The sequence below is a fragment of the Anolis carolinensis genome, chromosome 4 (assembly GCF_035594765.1).
Source record: "Anolis carolinensis isolate JA03-04 chromosome 4, rAnoCar3.1.pri, whole genome shotgun sequence".
Taxonomy (NCBI): Eukaryota; Metazoa; Chordata; class Lepidosauria; order Squamata; family Dactyloidae; genus Anolis; species Anolis carolinensis.
In genome coordinates this window covers 47,410,357-47,428,970 of record NC_085844.1, presented here as the reverse complement: position 1 = coordinate 47,428,970, position 18,614 = coordinate 47,410,357, and the positions used below count along the sequence as shown (strand labels likewise).

General features: G+C 38.9%; 1 protein-coding gene across 4 annotated transcripts in view; it reads left to right on the top strand.

Moving 5' to 3' along the window:
* Nucleotides 1–694: 694 nt before the first annotated feature.
* Nucleotides 695–18,614, top strand: part of rp1 (RP1 axonemal microtubule associated) — a 270,471-nt gene continuing 252,551 nt past the window's right edge. For 3 of the 4 annotated variants that reach the window (XM_062980362.1, XM_062980361.1, XM_062980363.1), the window contains exon 1: nt 695–820. In XM_062980362.1, the coding sequence (XP_062836432.1) occupies nt 737–820 (84 nt within the window). In that variant the 5' untranslated portion in view covers nt 695–736. Of the gene's footprint in view, nt 821–950; nt 1,222–18,614 lie in introns of those variants that run through there. The other variant, XM_016995666.2, reaches the window with a different exon arrangement.

The following is an 18,614-nucleotide window of genomic DNA, read 5'->3' as shown; positions in this document are numbered from 1 at the left end:
TGGGATTGTCATAAGTGGGAAAGGTCTTACAACAAAAAAGTGGAATGTTTATTTGTTGCTAACTGCTGTCAAGTCAACTTCAGCTCATAATGACCCTACAAATGCACATTTCCAAGACTCCCTTGCTTCAGGACTTCCAGACTCAGCGCCATTGGCTTCTTTCATTAAGCCTTCCCACCTGGAATGTGTTTTCCCTCTTTTTGTACCACCTTCTACCTTATCAAGCATTGTCTTTTCTAGGGAATTATATCTTTTCATGATAAGTCCAAAGTTCAACAGTTTCAGTAGGAGCCCTCCATGGCACAGTGAGTTAAACCTTTTTGTACTGGCAGGACTGCTGACCGGAAGGTCAGGTTGCTGACCTGAAGGTTGCCAGTTTGAATCTGGGGAGACCACGGATGAGCTCCCTCTGTCAGCTCCAGTTCCCCATGTGGGGACATGACAGAAACTTCCCAGACAGCCAATTCTCTCATACCAGAAGAGACTTGCAATTTCTCAAGTCACTCCTCATACAAAGAAAAACAACAGTTTCTGTTTAATAATCTTGGCTTCTAGGGGATTTCAGGCTTAATTTGCTTTAGAACCCATTTACCTTGCTCTATCCAATATCATCTGGAAGCTAAGGTAATCAACCCTGGTTAGTAAAAGGGATACCGCCAATAAATATCAGGTGTGCTTTAGGCTATATTTCAGAATAAGAAAGAGGCAAACTACTTTTGACAACACATACTGAAAAATGGGATGTTGTCTCTTCTTCAGTGTTGAAGTAAGGTTCAACCATCAGTCTAGTTGGCTATTTTCCATGGACAGACAATGCAAGGTAGGGTAAGCAGGTATAAAAACATCATAAAACGCAACTTCTTTAGCAGAGGCTTTATTAACTTAAAGTTTGCTAATAAGACCAATCTTCTCTCTCCTTCCCTAGTCCTTATTTTTATAGCAGTGATCATCAGTAAATAGAAACAGGTTTCATTGTCAGAAGTTTGTTTGTTGTTGCTATAGGCAATGCTGATATTAATATTATATAAACATACACACATTTGCTTAGAGAGTGTGGGTACCTACAGTGGATCACAGCCACACAGGTGAACTGGGAAAGCTAAACCTCAAGGAAACAATTTATATCTTGGATTTGATTGTCTTCCCTAGTTTTCTTTCCCCTACAGAAGAACCCCAAGCCAGGAAGCAGATAATAATTCCTTCTCATCCTGGGAATGTCAGGTACAGACTTTAAGATTTATTGTGGAAAATACGTTATGGTCACTTTTTAGTATTTGGGATATATTTTGTCCTATAATTGTTCTGGGTTGTAATGTTTACAGTGGTTTGAAGTATTTCTGTTCTTTCCTTGGCATTAAATTAGCATTAATCTATCAGTCTAAAAACACAGATCTGCAATTTCTACACAGATTTTATAGTAAGGCAAAGCCACATTAATGAATTGATATCATGTATAGCTTGCTCGCTGGATTATGGGGGGGGGGGGGGTATTTATCCAATTATTATAGGATTCTATAGACTCCAGAAAGAAAGTCTGACTTGTACTTGAGCCCATGGGATCAAACAATAAATATCAAACATTTGATTGCAGATTTTCTATTTGTTGCATTCCAAGATCTTTCATTATCTATTAATAATTATTGTTACAAGATCATAATTCATACATCTTTCAACAGTGTAAGAAGTACGTTGGTGGGGCTGCCAGTTTGAAAACTGAAGAGGGCTCCTATACCTTTAATGCTTTTCCTAGCTGGGTGACTAGCTATACTTGCCTTACTTATGTCTTTCTATAAAACAATAAGATACAAAAGTCTTCTCTAGTTTTTATTCTGACAGCCCTAGATATTACTAATTAGAAAATACAATAGAGATCAGTAAAGTTGGGAAAAAAGAAAATCATGTTAAAGTATGTCATGGCCCTGAGTTCATCCAAATCATACCAGGGTCATGGTTTGGAAAGAATTAACCCTGTTAATTGATTGTTAGTAGAAAATTAACAACAAAAATGTTGAGCAGGAATGCTGATACACATTTTTTCATGCTGATCTTATTTTCCAGCACTGACTACACACAACTGTAGATTGGTTTAGTTAGTTCTAGAAATTCAAATAGGACTAGAACATTGTCTGACCAGTGAATAACATACTGAAAGTTGGATTCTTTCTTGCATATCCTCTTTTCAAATAATCCATTACATGTGTTTTGAAGCAATAAAATGTTACTTGCATTTGATTTGGTATTAATGTTAACAATATTTTTTCTGGCAATACTGAATAGACAGTTCAATTATATATTAATCTACCTTATGTAACAAACTAGCTGTGCCCGGCCACACGTTGCTGTGGCGTTGTCTGGTGGTGTTGGTGAGAAATTGTTGAGGTAGTGGTGGTATTGAATGTCTGTTGTATGGTTGTCTTTATGTTTAGTATGCATTTGGTTGTTTGTGTACTGTGAAAGTGGTGAGGGTAGAGGGGGTCTATGTCCCTGTGTAGTATTGTATAGTATTTATACGTTGTCCATGTGTTGTGAATGCTTGGATTGTGTCCTGCTGCATAGTAGAAAGAGTTGGGCTGGATGGCCCTTAGGGGTCTCTCCAAACTCTTGTGCCTGTCCCCTGGGCTGAGTAGGTTGCTAGGAGACCAAGTGGGCGGAACTTAGCCTTATAACTGGCAGCAATTGGATAAAAACAATTATTCCTCTCCCTCTAATTAGGACTTTATTTTTCTTTTCTTTTTGTTGTATCAACCTAGAGCCGTGGATGATGGGTTGTATTGTCAAATTTCGAGGTTGGGGGGCCTGTTTGTTGTTTTGTCTGCTGCCCTGATGCCATCACTCTTTTATATATAGATTGACAATGGGATTTACTCCAAAGTGTGTACAGTATTGAACGGGAAGACTTGACATCCTAGACACACAAAATCTCAATGAATTTGAGAGAATGTTCATCTGCTTGAATGTTTGTGCAGTCCATTTTAAAAAAATATTATTGTAAGTAGATTAAGTTTTTTCACAAAACCACCTGTCATGGATTAGTGTGCAGTTTGTTTAGTCCCTGTTGCTTAAACCTATCAGCTCTACATTTTCCTTTTCAAATGCCACTGCATTTTTTCACACTTTCCTGCCTTATTGCTAAAGCAGATCATGCCAATCTTTCACACTGAAAGAAGAATGATCTGTGTACAATGGGAGGTTTCCATTCATGCCCTTGCTAACATGAGCACGAGTAAGAGTACTCTAGTTAATTAAAAAAAAACTTGATTTTTGCCTGCGACATAGGTGGGGATCATGCAGATTTTCAGATTTGTTGGACTGTAATCTGTCCAACAATGTTCATTCTGTAAAACCCCAAACAAACAAATCTGGAGGTGATCTCCAGCCCTGTTTTAGGATATAATCATCTTGCCTTCAAAACCACCTGTGGCCATCTAGTGGCAGTTGGTGGTCTTCATATCAGTGGAGGTGATTAATATTTTAGCCCAACCTTCAGATGAGTTGTCTAAGTTATTGACTATGTGGTGAATGGTGTTTAGCACCTTGGATAGTAGCTTTGAGGTTGAGACTAATACATATGGTTACCACTCCTGATGTGGAAGCCAACAGTTGCCACTATGGTCTTCATTCTCTTATTCATTGTTTTAGACTTTGTATTTCAAAAAAATACATTCCATTTTTTAAAAAGACTCTCATTGGCTATTACATAGTAAAGAAAAAAATGTGTTACATGCTTTTCCCATTAGTAATTTCTCATTTTTGATTGTATTTGTTATTTAAAAAAATAATTTTCAAACTACTTTGTGAGTGCTACATTTCTGTTTCATAATGTTTAAAAGCTTTTAGCACTGTTTCAACTATGGTATAATTGTCCATTAACCTTTATATTTATAGGGTTTTAAAAAATAGTTGTACTGTGTTTTTAAAAGGCTGTAAGCCACATTGATTTCTGTGAGAAAGGCAGGATATCACTTGATAAACCAATTAAATAAGCAAATAAATCAATCAATAAATACTGCAAATGCAGCCCAACTCTCCCAAATAATTGTTTGAATAAACGAGCAATTCTTACTCATTACTCAAAAATATACAATGCTAATACTATCTTGCTGTGTTACTCCAAAAAGTACTGTGTAATGTAATTATTACTATTTGAAATTATTCTGTGTCCGCAAATACCTCACCATTTCTCCCATGCTTCCCACTGTGTATAGAATATCCTTCCAGAAAGCTGTGCTATGCCCTTCCCTTTCATTATTCCCCCCCCCCCCCCTCAAAACCAGATCCATTGTTCACAACATCAATTTGATGACAAATCTAAAAGTCCTGGAAAATAATAGTATACTAGTTCATAGAAACATAGAGTTGGAAGAGACCACAAGGTTCATTTAAGATGGTACAAACCAACACTGTCCTAAATCAATGTGTGGTCATAAAACAAGATATTACAACAGATGCTGTGACTAACATAACAGATAACCAAGCAGAAAATGTTCCAGATTTGGTGCTAATCACTTATAATAAATAGCATGTTATTTGAATAATTCATTGGCTTAGAAAGTTAACAGTTATGACATTGCTCAATTTGATTTATGGGTACAGTTTACTTAAACGGATGCAATTTACTCTCCAAAGGAGTATTGCTTGTCCTATGAAATGTTTGCGATTATTTGCATTCCATTCCTCTTGTGTTTAGTTGAAATCTCTGTTGACTTTAAGTATTGTTTGTACCATGGCAATATTGCCTTAGGTTTTGTTGATATCAATTACACCACCTTGGTACCATATCATTTAGATTAGTAACATATACAAATAAACAATGTCCTTAGCAACTGTAAACTGCTCCTCTTTGTTTTTGATTTACACTTCTGTGTGCTGATAGAATGGAAAGGTTTCTTGGGCATGGCCTGGTTGGTCAACAGTTGGCAGAAAATGACCAAGCCAAGATTACATACTATAAATGCACAAAGCGGGGAAGCTCAATCCTCGCTGTGGTTACACAGGTGACGTTCACAGTGGTATTTGTACCTTTTCAACAACTGAAAGCTGGCTGAAAGAGGGTTTGGATGGGGCAGAAGGAACTATGAGATACAGAGGAATGTGGTGACTTGAATGTGGGGTTAGGGCTCTTAGAGATCAGGATTTGAATCTCACTCAAACATGAAAACCCACTGAGTGATCTTGGGTCAATGGAATTCTCTCAGGCTGAAATGAAAGCCATGACAAATCCCTTGATAGACATTTTGCCATGAAAATCCTACAATTGGCTCCTCATAAACCAGAGTTAGTTTGAAGGCATGCAACAACCAAAACAACAGAGGATACTCAAAGCTGGCCACAAATGCTGGAAGTGGCCCTCGATTTTCCAAATGTTTCTCTAGACTGGTCTTCAAACCTAAATTTGCTTTGGGGTGGTATTCATATTTTCTTTCTCATTCCTTTTAATGGGAGATATATTTTAAAAAGCAAAAGCTGATTCAAAAAAGGAGCAAAAACCTCAACCTGTCCCATTCAAAAAGTGGTTGGAGAATGTTCACTGGGCTTGAAATTGGCAGATGAATCACAGGCCCCACCTACACTGTCATTTAGTATAAGTTGAAATTGAAAAATATGGTCACTGTAGACTGCATTAAACTGCATTATATGGGTCTACATTGACCATTTATGGTTGTATAGATGCTTCCCCCCCCCCCCCCCCCCGGGTCCCATAATGTTTAGGATTGCAAACTGGAAATGATAGAAAAGGCTAGAGCAGGGAAACACATTTCTCTCACATAGATATAATCAAACACACCTGTTGCATTTGATCCGTAGCAGAACACTGCTTTAACCCATAGTATTAAAATCTTATTACCTTCCAGCAATGGTAGAGAATTTTGATAGATTTTGCTTTTGAGCAAACTATATAATGCCTCCAGGGATGTAACTAAAGGGAGTACAAAATGTGGATATTGCCTCCTGAACAAATTTTCTTTCAGCACTCATAGTTCAAACTTTGCCAAGAGTTAAGGCACTACATATTGTCTACAACTAGAATGCTTCTGTATGCTGTTTTTAAATTTTCTTGTTGATATTGCCTGTATGTATGTTTATTTCTAAAGTGCCTTGCTAAATGTTCACCTGTGGTTTTAAGGTACTACAATACTAGAATTCTGGAGACTTAGAGTAAAATTCATTGCAGGACATTTTTTTTAAATGTACGAGCACAATGCACTCATTTTGCCCCCACTTCATCCCTATAGTTATGAACATTTCTTTACATTTGGGTGTATTTTCAAGTCCTTTAATGATACTAGCATTACCAATTAACTACCTAAATTTACTGTTAGGCCCACTCCTCTGAATGTTGAAATGATCTAGATGAGCAACATCTGCCTATATTCATGGTTATTTAGGCTGAACAAAGATGGATACTTAACAGTATCTGTTTAGTGTGAAGACATACTTATATGCTGACCGTGTATTATTTTTAAACTTTTAAAGAATGTTTAAAACAGCAGTCCAGTGATCTTTTCACACAAATATTCCTTCAATGGAGTATAAGCGAGTTCTGTTCGTTCTCTAGTTGGGTTTTCTCTGTTCAAAAAATTCTGATATTCTTCTGATGATCCTGTGCAATGAAGTGAATTAAATCTCATGAAAACATATGCTGTGCGATTTTTCCAATGAAAAAGATGTGTCAAGATGTACATAGGAGTTGGGGAGCACCTGAAAAATAATGTACAAAAAGTGATAGAGATTGAATAATAAAAGGTTAATAGACCACTCAGGCGTGGTTCAGCCATTGGGCGAAGTAAGCAGTAGCTGGAGGCGCCATCTTTTAGGGGGCACCTGGGAGGCGCCGTTGAGGCACCTCCGCCCAGGGGTGTCCTTCCTGCCTCCGCAGCCTGGCCTGCCTCTGCAGCCGTGGCCTGGCCTTCACCTTCAAGGCCAGGTCTCCAGGCTGCCTGGCCATGTTCCAGAAGCTTTCTCTCCTGACGGTGAACCCACACCTATGGCAGGCATCCTCAGAGGTTAGGAGGTCTGTTGGAAGCTAGGTAAGTGGGGTTTATATATCTGTGGAAAGTCCAGAGTGGGAGGAAGAGCTCTTGTCTGTTTGAGGCTAGTGTGAATGTTGCAATTGGCCAGCTTGATTAACATTTAATGGCCTTGCAGCTTCAAAGCCTGGCTGCTTCCTCCCTGGGGGCATCCTTGGTTGGGAGGTGTTAGCTGGCCCTTCGTGTTTCCTGTCTGGATTTCCCTTGTTTTCAGAGTGTTGTCCCTTATTTACTGTCCTGATTTTAGAGTTTTTTTAAACACCGGGGCCAGATTCCCTTTCGGTGGCTTTTTAATTCCTATGGATTACTAAGGACCCTCAGGACTCTTCCACACAGCCTTGCCACCCAGAATATCAAGGCAGAATAACCCACAATATCTGCTTTGAACTGGGTTATTTGAGTCCACACTGCCCTATATCCCAGTTCAATGTTTGGTGTTAAAATCGCAAATATAGTAATTCCCCGGTGGCAAAGTGTGTTAAAGCACTGAGCTGGAGACTGAAAGGTCCCAGGTTCAAACTCCGGGAGTGGCGTGAGCGGCCGCTGTTAGCTCCAGCTCCTGCCAACCTAGCAGTTCGAAAACATGCCAATGTGAGTAGATCAATAGGTACCACTCTGGCGGGAAGGTAACGGTGCTCCATGCAGTCATGCCAGCCACATGACCTTGGAGATGTCTATGGACAACGCCAGCTCTTCAGCTTAGAAATTGAGATGAGCACCAACCCCCAGAGTCGGTCACAACTGGACTTAACGTCAGGGGAAACCTTTACCTTTTTACATAACATTACCATGTATTGAACTGCTTTTTCTGTTGATTGATCTATATATATATATATATATATATATATATATATATATATATATATATATAAATGGTCTATCCGTTTTTATCTTAATCTAAACAAAAAAACTACAACACCCAGAACCACAAAACTTAACAACACAACGCCCTTGCGGCTGGGTTTAGACGACTAAGCCACAATTCACATCAACATCCGTGGCCAACACAAATCCAAAACCCCACAAAAACCATGTGCGCTTGCGCGGGACAGGCCCAGCACGCGAAATTCACCCACCCCACCCCCCTCCTCCATGCTCCCTCGCGTCCTCACTCGCCGGCTACCACGATCACCGCCATCTTGGCCACCAGCCACGACACACCGTCGCGCGCTGTCTCACAACTTCCCTGCATGCTTCTAAGTGGCAGGGAAAGAGAATGGCGAAATCTGTGGTTTTTACTATCCTACAGATCCGGCAAACGGGCATGAGCAAGGTGCTTTCCCTACCTGCGAAGCTACCAACAAAGAGGGAAGGAGGAAGACAAAAGCAGCGGTTTCTTCTCTCCTTCTCTTCACACAAAATGGCCGAAAGGTAGGTGGGTTTTCCATCTGAGGAGGTATCAGTTACGACATACCCCTAAAAACCATCCAGTCCAACCCATTTCTCCCATGGAGGACACAATCCAAACACTCCTTGCAGATGCCCATCCAATACCTCCACAATAATAACAAAAATCCCATCAGACAATCATACAGTTAGGACAGACCTCTAAACCCCATCCAGCCCAAACCATTTCTGCAATAGAGGACACAATCCAAGCACACCCAACAGATGGCCATCCAGCCTGTAAATAATAACAATAACAATATCATGGAATTCTAAGGTTAGGAGAGACCCCTAAGGATCATCCAGTTCAACTTCCTTCTACCAATCCAAACACTCCTAACAGATGGCCATCCAACCTCTACATAATAATGATAATAATCATAAAGATAATAAAAACAATAATAATCATAATACAACCATACAATCCAAGTGTTTGGAGAGACCCCAAAGGGCCATCCAGTCCAACCCTTCTACCATGCAGGACACAATACAAGCACTCTTGACAGATGGCCATCCACCCTCTTCATACGCCATAGCAACGCATGGCTGGGCACAGCTAGTTTGTTGTAAAACATGAGGTTTTGGTGCTTAATTTGTAAAATCATAATGTAATGGGATGTTTAATAGGCTTTTCCGTAATCCCTCCTTATTATCCAACATTTTTGCTTATCCAACGCTTTTATTTTTCAGTGATTGGTTTTGGGGGGGGGGAGGGACAAAATTCTGTTTGCTTACACTTGAAAATTACCTAGGGCCGGCCCTGAGACCACTCCTAAAATTTTATAAAAGGTCTATTAACTTGTTTTTCTTTTTTGTGGATTAATTAAGTTAAAATACAAGTATGAGAGAGTGCATTGCATAGGTTAACTGCTTATCACAGCAGGGGCTTCCCTATCTTGTCAAGGAAGAAAAAGCCTGACAGATGCCTGCTATTCTTGGTGTATCCTATTATAATGAGTCATAGAAGTGAATAGTGTCAGCACTATTCTTCAAGACATTGCAACAAGGTATGAAAACAGGCTTCCGTAAAAGCCCACTCTTTATCTGTCCCTGCTGTGGAATATGTGAGTGATTTTAGAATATGGCTGTATGATTTCTTGGAGGCACTGAAAGATGGAACTTGTTCTAAGACTTTCTGAAAATGCATGCCTATGCATCTTAAAAATAGTTTTGCCCTGTAAAGAGCTTCTTTTTGAAATATATTTTTGACAGCTTTCTTTCATAGAGTGTGATTTTTCTCCAGCTGAAGATGCTTTCAATCCAAATCTAAATGAGCATCAAATTCGGTGTTTTCTCTCTCTCCCCCATTGTCTTTTTAGTCAGCCATTGTTGGTTGGCAATTGCTCTTTCTGTGTAGTGATCAAAGAACACACATTTCATGTTGTACGTTTCTTTACCAAAAGTCTGTGGAGAACACATGTTTTTTTTCCTGGCACAGAAGAGCCAATTTACCACTGGCCACAGGATGTTTCTGCCTTACTTTCCAATTTTCCCAGACCTCAGATCTCCCAGAAAAAGAAAAGCTCATCCTTCAAATAGTGTAATTTAGTGCTTAAAAGTTTCCTGTGTTTCTTTTATTAAAAACTCAAAACTTTCTCCTTTCAGAGATGAAAGACTGAACCAGGAGCTAAATGCGATCCTTTCCATTCTTATGAAACATGGGTATTCTCTCCTCCCTCAACTCTATCTGGCTTAGAATGTAATTATTTTCAAAAGAATATCTTTTATCAGTATTTGAAATCCTCTAAGCAGTGGGGAATGCACAGCAGCAGCAGTAGATAAACAGATTTTGCTTTGTGTCTATCTTTTATGGTATTAAAACTTTACAGTATTTTCCTATTATTCTTGCAAATTATGGATTTTTTGTGTTTTTAATGTTCCTGCTCACACATGGATTTCTCATAGGTTTTCAAAATGTTGGAGTCTTTTATTACAATGATAGCCATCTGAACAAATTTGGAGCCTTGTGGTTCTCTTTCAGCTATGTAACGACATATTTATAGCTCAGCCTTAAATGTTGTATTCCATAGACACACATTGTCATCCACAAACATTCATATTAGAATGAATTAGTTAGCCATAGCATGCCAACAAAGTCCTCCCCATTCCTTTCCCTACTTTTTCAACCAAAATGTATGAACAAGATTATTTCTCTGGAAATTGTATACATTAGGCTTCTTTTGGTTGAATTTTCTGAACTTCTTTCAGCAGGCAGGCATCAACAATGTTATTATGGGGAAAGAACCAGTGGTTCTCAACCTGTGGATCCCCAGATGTTTTGGCCTTTAACTCCCAGAAATCCTAACAGCTGGCAAACTGGCTGGGATTTCTGGGAGTTGGAGGCCAAAACACCTGGGTAACCACAGGTTGAGAACCACTGTCCTAGATAATCTTAAAGGAGAAATTCAGATTGTGCCATTGGTTTTTCTTAGACCTTCTCTGCTCACAAATTCCAGCTCAGGGAGCCACTGGTGCAAGTGATGGGCAGTCCAAATTGTTTAAACCTAAGATGGCATGTCTAATTGTTGGAATCAGCCATGTGGAAGAAGATAGTAGGAACCCTTGATAAGGATGACGGTGACTAGTAATCCTACAAAAACAGTACAAAGACAAACTATCTCTGGCCTTGAGCCACTAGCCAAGGTTTCATGATCTCCAGCAAGAGGCCATATTTCTCTTTGAGTTGGAGGAGTTGAGGAAAGACCTTTTCTTTGTTAATGTTGCCAAATCAAGGACATATGATAAGCATTTTGCAAGCATAATAATGAATAGAAGCATATGGAAAAAATATTAATAGCAGAGATTGCCATAAAAATTCAGGTATGCTTGAAATATGTTTCAGAGATTTTTTTAGATGCTTCACTAAAACATTTGAGAGGGCTATGCTTGCAGCCTTCTACAACTCACCAGGTAACTTAAGTCTTAAAAAACAATCCTCTGCAAACATATATCAGAGTAAAGCCTATTAGGGAACACACAAGAGTGAGAGGAATTTGCTTTAGATTTTTAAAAATTATCTGCTTGTGGCTGTTTATTTTTCTATAGAATGCATTTTTGTTCTTGACTATTGGCAGTCCAAATGACCAAACCTAAGATTTACATTAATAGGAAAGCATAGGACTGAACTGTGCAATTATATTTCTTTTACAATTTAAAGACGGTAAACCCTCTCATTTGTTTTCCATCTGCCACATGATTATAGCCATAGATTACAAAGGAGGCAGCTTAAAGAGTCAGATGACTTCATCAGGTTCAGATAATTCACTCATCGCCTGTCCTTTTCTTGATAATAAGACACAAAGTAGTCTGAGCAGCGCGTGGTCTTTGACTCTCAGTTTTTCTAGATTTCCAAGTATATTAACTGGGGTCTTTGATAATGTGAGGTATATTTTAATGCAAATGTGTTGCCATTTGGCATGAGTAAAATCAGATGCTCACACTCATCATTAGTGAGGAGGCTCCCTGTGAAAATAAGTTTTGATGCCATCAAAGCACCAAAAGAATTTAGAAATTCTTCATTTTTGGGGGCAGAATTTTAAAGGGATTTTTGGCTCTTTGGTCAAAACTGCCTTGAGATGCTTTGAATTTTGATGGGGTGGAGAAACATCCTGTTCTTTTACTAGAAAAATATTTTGATCTATACCTTTGAAAGAAGGGTAAGTCAATAAACTGTTTTTGCACATGAATGCAAAATAACAGGTAAACAGATAAATATCAATAATGCTAGAAGCTATTTTGGGTGTGGAGGAACTCCCTCGACATCCATTTTTCTCTTCACAATGCAGTGGGAGCCAACTCCACCACAAGGAATGGGAAAGTGGAAATGGTTCCTAAGTATGGTTGTGAAAATTGACCAGCGAAGAAAGCCAGGAGGAAGCAAATCAAGACATTTGAGTCCTACAGAATAACATGGACCACTTAAAAGACAATACATGGTTTATAGAGAAATTAGGCCTGTTGCTAGAAGCCAAGTGGACTTAACTGAGGATCATGTATTTTAGACATATCCTGAGATAATGTGATTCATTATAAATACGATAATGTTTGGTAAAATGAAATAGACCCAGTATGGCATAGTGATTTGGGTGCTATTTTAGGACGTGGAAGCCAAGGTTCAAATCTTGTTTGGCCATGAAAATCTACTGCATTGCATTGGGAAAGTTGCACTCTTCTCAGCCACAGAGGAAGGCAAGGGCAAACTTCCTCTGAAGCCGTCTTGCCAAGAAAATCCCATGGTATGTTTGTGTTAGGTTTGTTATAAGTTGGAGACAATGTAAAAACAATATGACCAATGTGGAAAGGGACTAAAAAAAGAGTGAGACCATAAGAGATTGACTGAATCAAGGAAGCTATAGTCTTGAGTTTGTAAGACCTATGTGGGGTAGTTAATTTTTGGGGCATCTTGGATAGCTGTCATTTATAATGTCTCTATAAGTCAAAGTTGACCTGCCAGCAATTTTTTGAAAAGATGATCAGGCAAATTGTTCATGTGGTCAGATTGATTAATACAGTATCATCCATAGTGACCAGACAAACATTCTTCAGCTAGTGAGTGACGACAAAGCGATGTCTATTCAAATAAATAAATAAAAAAATAAAAAGTATAATGCTAAGTAGCTGTATACATTCCATTTTGCAGAAATAATGATCTTCATTTTCAGCTACCCAAAGTTAGCAGGAAAGGGTAAAGATTTTTTTCTAATTACTTTTGAACAGAATTTGACAGCTAAATTATGACTTTTTGTTCATTTTGTCATTCCTTTTCACTTTGGTATTTTGAAGAGTTTTGCATGTGTGTAAAAATAGTCTGCCAAGTGTTCTCTAGAGATCTTGGAGGCTAAACCAGAGTTGAAAGTTCACCATGTACAATAATACATTACTTTTGACATTCACATTCTTTTAGACATTTGGCTGTAGCAAAAGTCAAATGAAAAATGGGGATCTCTTTAAGTGAAGAATGATTTATCTCACTAGGGAAGGAACTAATCTTTTCTTCCACTTTTTGTCCACATGGGTTTTATTTCTGAGATAAGACTTGGTATCTTAGGCAAAAAATGAATACAAAGCAGCAAAAGTCCAGTGGGTGGAGACAGTATTAGTCAGGACTTTCACAAGAGCAAATGTGATCATCAGTTATAAATACCTTTTTCTTGATTGCTGTAAGTGATAAAAATAGGCTTACTTACCATATGAAAAGGAGATTTTCAAAGTTACCTTGGATGTAGAATCAGTAGGTATGTACTATTGTAGTGTTACTGAGTTTAACTTGAAAATTGGATTTAAGTGTGGGTTACTTGTTCTTTCTCTGTCTTTCTCTGTCTCCTCTCTTGGGTATGGACATGTGTATTTATAAACACATGCACTCATACATATACACATGCATGCATGCCCAACTAAAGATGATTTGTTAGTATTGTTGTTGTGTGTCTTCAAGCTGTTTCCAGTCGATGGCAACCTAAAGGCAAATCTTTCACAGGGTTTTCTTGACATAATTTATTCTCAAGAAGTTGGCCATTACCTTCCTTAGAAACAGAGGTCCAAAGAGTAATGGTGGCAGAAAGAGAACCAAGGGACATGAAAAGACTCACTTGCACACCCACATTGAAACATCAGAATATTGACTAAAAACAAGAAAATGCACAATTTCCCATCACACAGAAAAATACCAATTTCTAAGCATTTCTAAATGCAGGGAGACATGTGGCATCAATTCTAGGTCATCTTTAAAATCCACCCAATTCTACACATTGTGGAAACAGAGTCCCATTAACAACCCACAGAATGGGTCATTTGATAGGATCTGTGGGATTTCATCTTTAAAGTGTGTAGAAACAGAAGACAACTGCCATCTGATGAGTATCCTAGAGATGTTGAATGCAAAATTAAGATATTTCTGAGATAGTGTCTCAGATGTTCTGAAGTCATCAATCAGTTGGTGAATACAGTTCTGTCAAACTAACAGATGCTCTGCAATAGTTACCACTGAAATATCGAGGAAGCCAATCTTTGGGTGGAAAGAGATAATTTCTAAGAAATTTCGACAGAATCCATGAAAACCATTTTGGGTTTGTGATGGTCCTTACCCACAAGAAATCAAATGATAAAAAGGATTATAAATAGCAGAGGATGGTTTTCAAGGAATTCTCCAACACTAGAAAGCAAAAAACATTATTTTGGCTGCGCTTAAGGAAGGAAAACATGTTACCAGGCATGCTGAAACCCTACAATATAATCAGATTACATCTTTAAAAACCCCCAAAAAAATCCAGATTTTTTTTTTTAAACTACAGCTTCCAGAACATTAAGATCTACTGGGGAGGCCCTGCTCTCGGTCCCACCGCCTTCACAGGTTCAATTGGCGGGGATGAGGGACAGGACCTTCTCGGTGGTGGCCCCTCAGATGTGGAACTCCCTTCCCAGGGAGATCAGATCAGCCCCCTCCCTCCTATCTTTTAGGAAACACCTTAAGACCTGGTTATTTAAGAAGGCATTCAGTGAATGATAGAAACATGGAAATATGGAAGTAGTTAAAGATAACCTCAGGATTGCTGCAAGGCTTAAATGTTTTATGTATTGTGTCTGATTGTTGTTTTATAATTTTAATGGGTTTAATCTATTGTTATTGTTGTTGTTTTGATATGTGATGTTTTATACATGTAAGGCACTGCTTGTAATTCAAAACACATGTGAAGCATAATAAAGGAAGATAAAATACACACCCAATTAAAATCCCTTTCTGCCACATGAATTGAAGGCTAAAGTTCTGCCTAAATAAAAAGGTCTTAGCCTGCCAGTAGAAAGAGAGCAGGGAGGGAGACAACAAAATCTTCTGTTGGAGGGAACACCACACCTTGAGAGCAGCCACTGAGAAGGCCCTCTCCATGAATCAAACCTGTGAGAGGAAGGCTTCCCGCAAAGATGGGCCATATATATATTAATAATTGACACTGTTTAGCTGCATATAAGGAAGAATCTATCAAACTTTTGATGATACAGAATAGTGATGGAAAATCAAGTAGTGAGCAGTCAAAGAGCATGCACATAACCAAATTAATAAATTTATTCTTGTGTCAATTTGCCACTCAAAGTGTGAAGACATTTGATTTCTACTTTTAAATTTCACTTTAACAATGGCCATAAGTCTAAAATTAAAACAGAGCACACCAAATTTACATATTGTATTTTTCATTGTTTCTAATGCTATTTTCACTGGCACTAAGTATAAATGTCATCCAGTTATGAGATGTGCATAATGATAAATAGAGATCTAGCATAAAGCAGTACATTCCGATTTGTTTTTGAAGGCACAGTCCACAAGCAGGCATAAGCTCAAAATAGCACTAAACCAATAAGACAGTCTAATTGCTTAGAGACAGTTTGCATGACCAGATTACTGCAATGTGCCAGTTCTTTTCACATCAGCATCTTTTAAACAAATAGGAATCATACTAGGGTATCACTATCAATGAGCACGGGGAACATAAGGGCTATCTATTGATCCATTCTGTTTCCATCAGCCTTTGTCCTATTGCCTCAGGAAACTGCTAAGTAAGCCATGAAAACCATGGCTGTTGTTCCTCCCCACCATCTGGTATTTTGAGGTATTCTGTATTTCAGCATAAAGATTTGATTCAGTAAACACCGGGAAGGCGAAAAAGTGTTTATTTGCACCATTTGTACTCCACTTTTCTCATGGAGGCTTAAAGTGGCACAGAATAACTCAATGTGTACAGGAAGAGGAAAAAGAAGACGAGGTCATCTGGCCTTTTTCTGTCCCAAGATGACTGCCACTTTGCTTACCATATGGCCTTCTGCCACAAACTTCTCTGTGGGAAGGAAAAGGAAAGCAAGATAAATAATGTGTCAGGGCTATGTCCTGGACCATAGTCAAAGCAGGCTAGAAACCAGTCAATAGAATGAAACATTAGTAAAAAGGAACTATGAAGCAGGGATGAAGAGGAAGACAAAGGTTGATTAAAGAACAAACAAGGCTACATGATCACATCAGAGCTTAGGGTGACTTTATTCCTTGGGCATCACAAAATGAGATTGCAATATACTGTATATGTGTATATATATATGCATATACATATACATAATCCTGGTCAGGGTGATATAATTTGATTGAGTTGAGTCTGTCCAGTACTTGGTATGATTGCATTAAATGGCTTAACATGTGGAACAGTGGTCCACAATCACAGCAATGCCTGACCACAGCATGACAAAGTTACATTTTAAATTACAACTTCCAGAAACTCCAGTGGCTATGCTGGCCTGTACGTCCCAAAATAGTGACTCGTCCAAGTGGTGCTCCTGACCTATGACCTCATCAAATGGGCTGATTTGCCCATTGTACACCTCTTGTTCTTCCCTTTTAGCACGGAGCCCAGTACGTAAAGCACATGTACTTCCAGCCAGGTTTTGTGCCAAAAGAGGGAACAAGTGGTGTACACTCTCACTGTGACAACATGTTGCTTTAGGAGCAATGGGGGTAAGCCGGGCAGCAACACTGTGGGATGGGAGTCAATGTAAGGTGGGCGATGCGGGGCGTGGGGCAATGAGTTCTCCATCCCCCCCCCCCCCGGACTCTATGGGTTTGCCATGATGCGTGGTAAATCCATGGGCCTTTGTGTTGAGGTCCATAAGCAAAAAGACATTATGATTTCCTGCAGCTAGATTATCCTCTGTCTACCAAACTTTCAGTCCATTTTCAAATGACTTGTGCAAAGGAATATCCTGTACTAGCTTAGATTTTGACATTGTTGCTCTTAAAATACTGTATGAATGTTTGAAGGATTCAATATGCAGAAAGACATCTATTAAGAAAATGAATAGTCTGTAATGAATCAAATTAGTTTTTTTTCTATCTCACTTGATTATGCTGAAATTCTTTATAATCTTTGGCTGAGTGCTCCCTCTCTTTCTTTATATATGTGTGTATCCTATTCAATTATTATTTACTTTTCAATTATTAGGGCAATATGCAATATGCAAAAACAGACATCTGTTAAGAAAATGAATAGTCTGTAATGAATCAAATTAGTTTTTTTTTCTATCACACTTGATTATGCTGAAAGTTTTATAATCTTTGGTTGAATGCTCCTTCTCTTTCTTTATATATGTGTGTATCCCATTCAATTATTATTTACTTTTCAATTATTGGTGCCGTCGCTGCTTAAATAGGCTAAGTAAAAAGTATGATAAAATGAATATCCCAAGGAGTTGTAAAAATAGAAAACAATTTAATACTGTGCACTGTGTTTTCTATATCTCTCCATGGGCCCTTCTAGGGCCCTTCCAAACAGCCCTATATCCCAGAATATCAAGCCAGAAAATTCAGATAATGTGGGATTTTCTGCCTTGATATTCTGGGATATAGGGCTGTGTGGAAGGGCCTCCACACAGTCTTATAACCCAGAATATCAAGGCAGAAAATTCCACAATATCTGCTTTGATCTGGGTTATTTGACTCCACACTGCCATATATTCCAGTTCAAAGCAGACAATGTGGGATTTTATTCAGCTGTGTGGGAAGGGGCCTGTATCACTCAATATCTACTCCAGTGGGTTTTGCAACATCCTAGAAGTAATAGCTATTTTGGAATCCCATTCTAGGTAAAAGGCAGGCCATACGTTCAATTAAGTCATTGAATGAATTGCTAAGTTTAATTTTACATTAGGTTGTGTGATATGTGTATGTATGTTTTTATGTGCATGCATATATACTTGGCTGTTGTAATTTGCTGGGGTTAAGGGTGTAGATACTCCATGAAAGTGGAAAAATCACAAATTATAACCACTGTTCTGCCCTTCCAAAGCACCTGCACTTAGGAGTCCTATGTCTGGAGAAATGGGAGGGAAGAAAGATCACCGCCCCATCCCAACTCCCTATGAACTCCCCCGAAGCCTATGAATATACAAGCTTCAGGGCAGGTTGGCAAGTGAGATCACTGCAGCTCTGCCCTCCAGAAGCAATGGGGACAGCCAAGCAGCAGTGATAGGTGTCACCAACTGCCCCCCAAAATCCTATGCACTGGCAGATTTTGGGAGGTAGTTGGCGAGGGAGATCATTGTTGTCCTCCACCTCTCTGAATATCTGGGGAAGTCAGGGTGACAACTATGGCCTGACAAGCACCACCAGATGCCCAACACTGTATGGAAGATTGCTGGTGCCCTGTCCACCCAAACCCTGAGACTGCT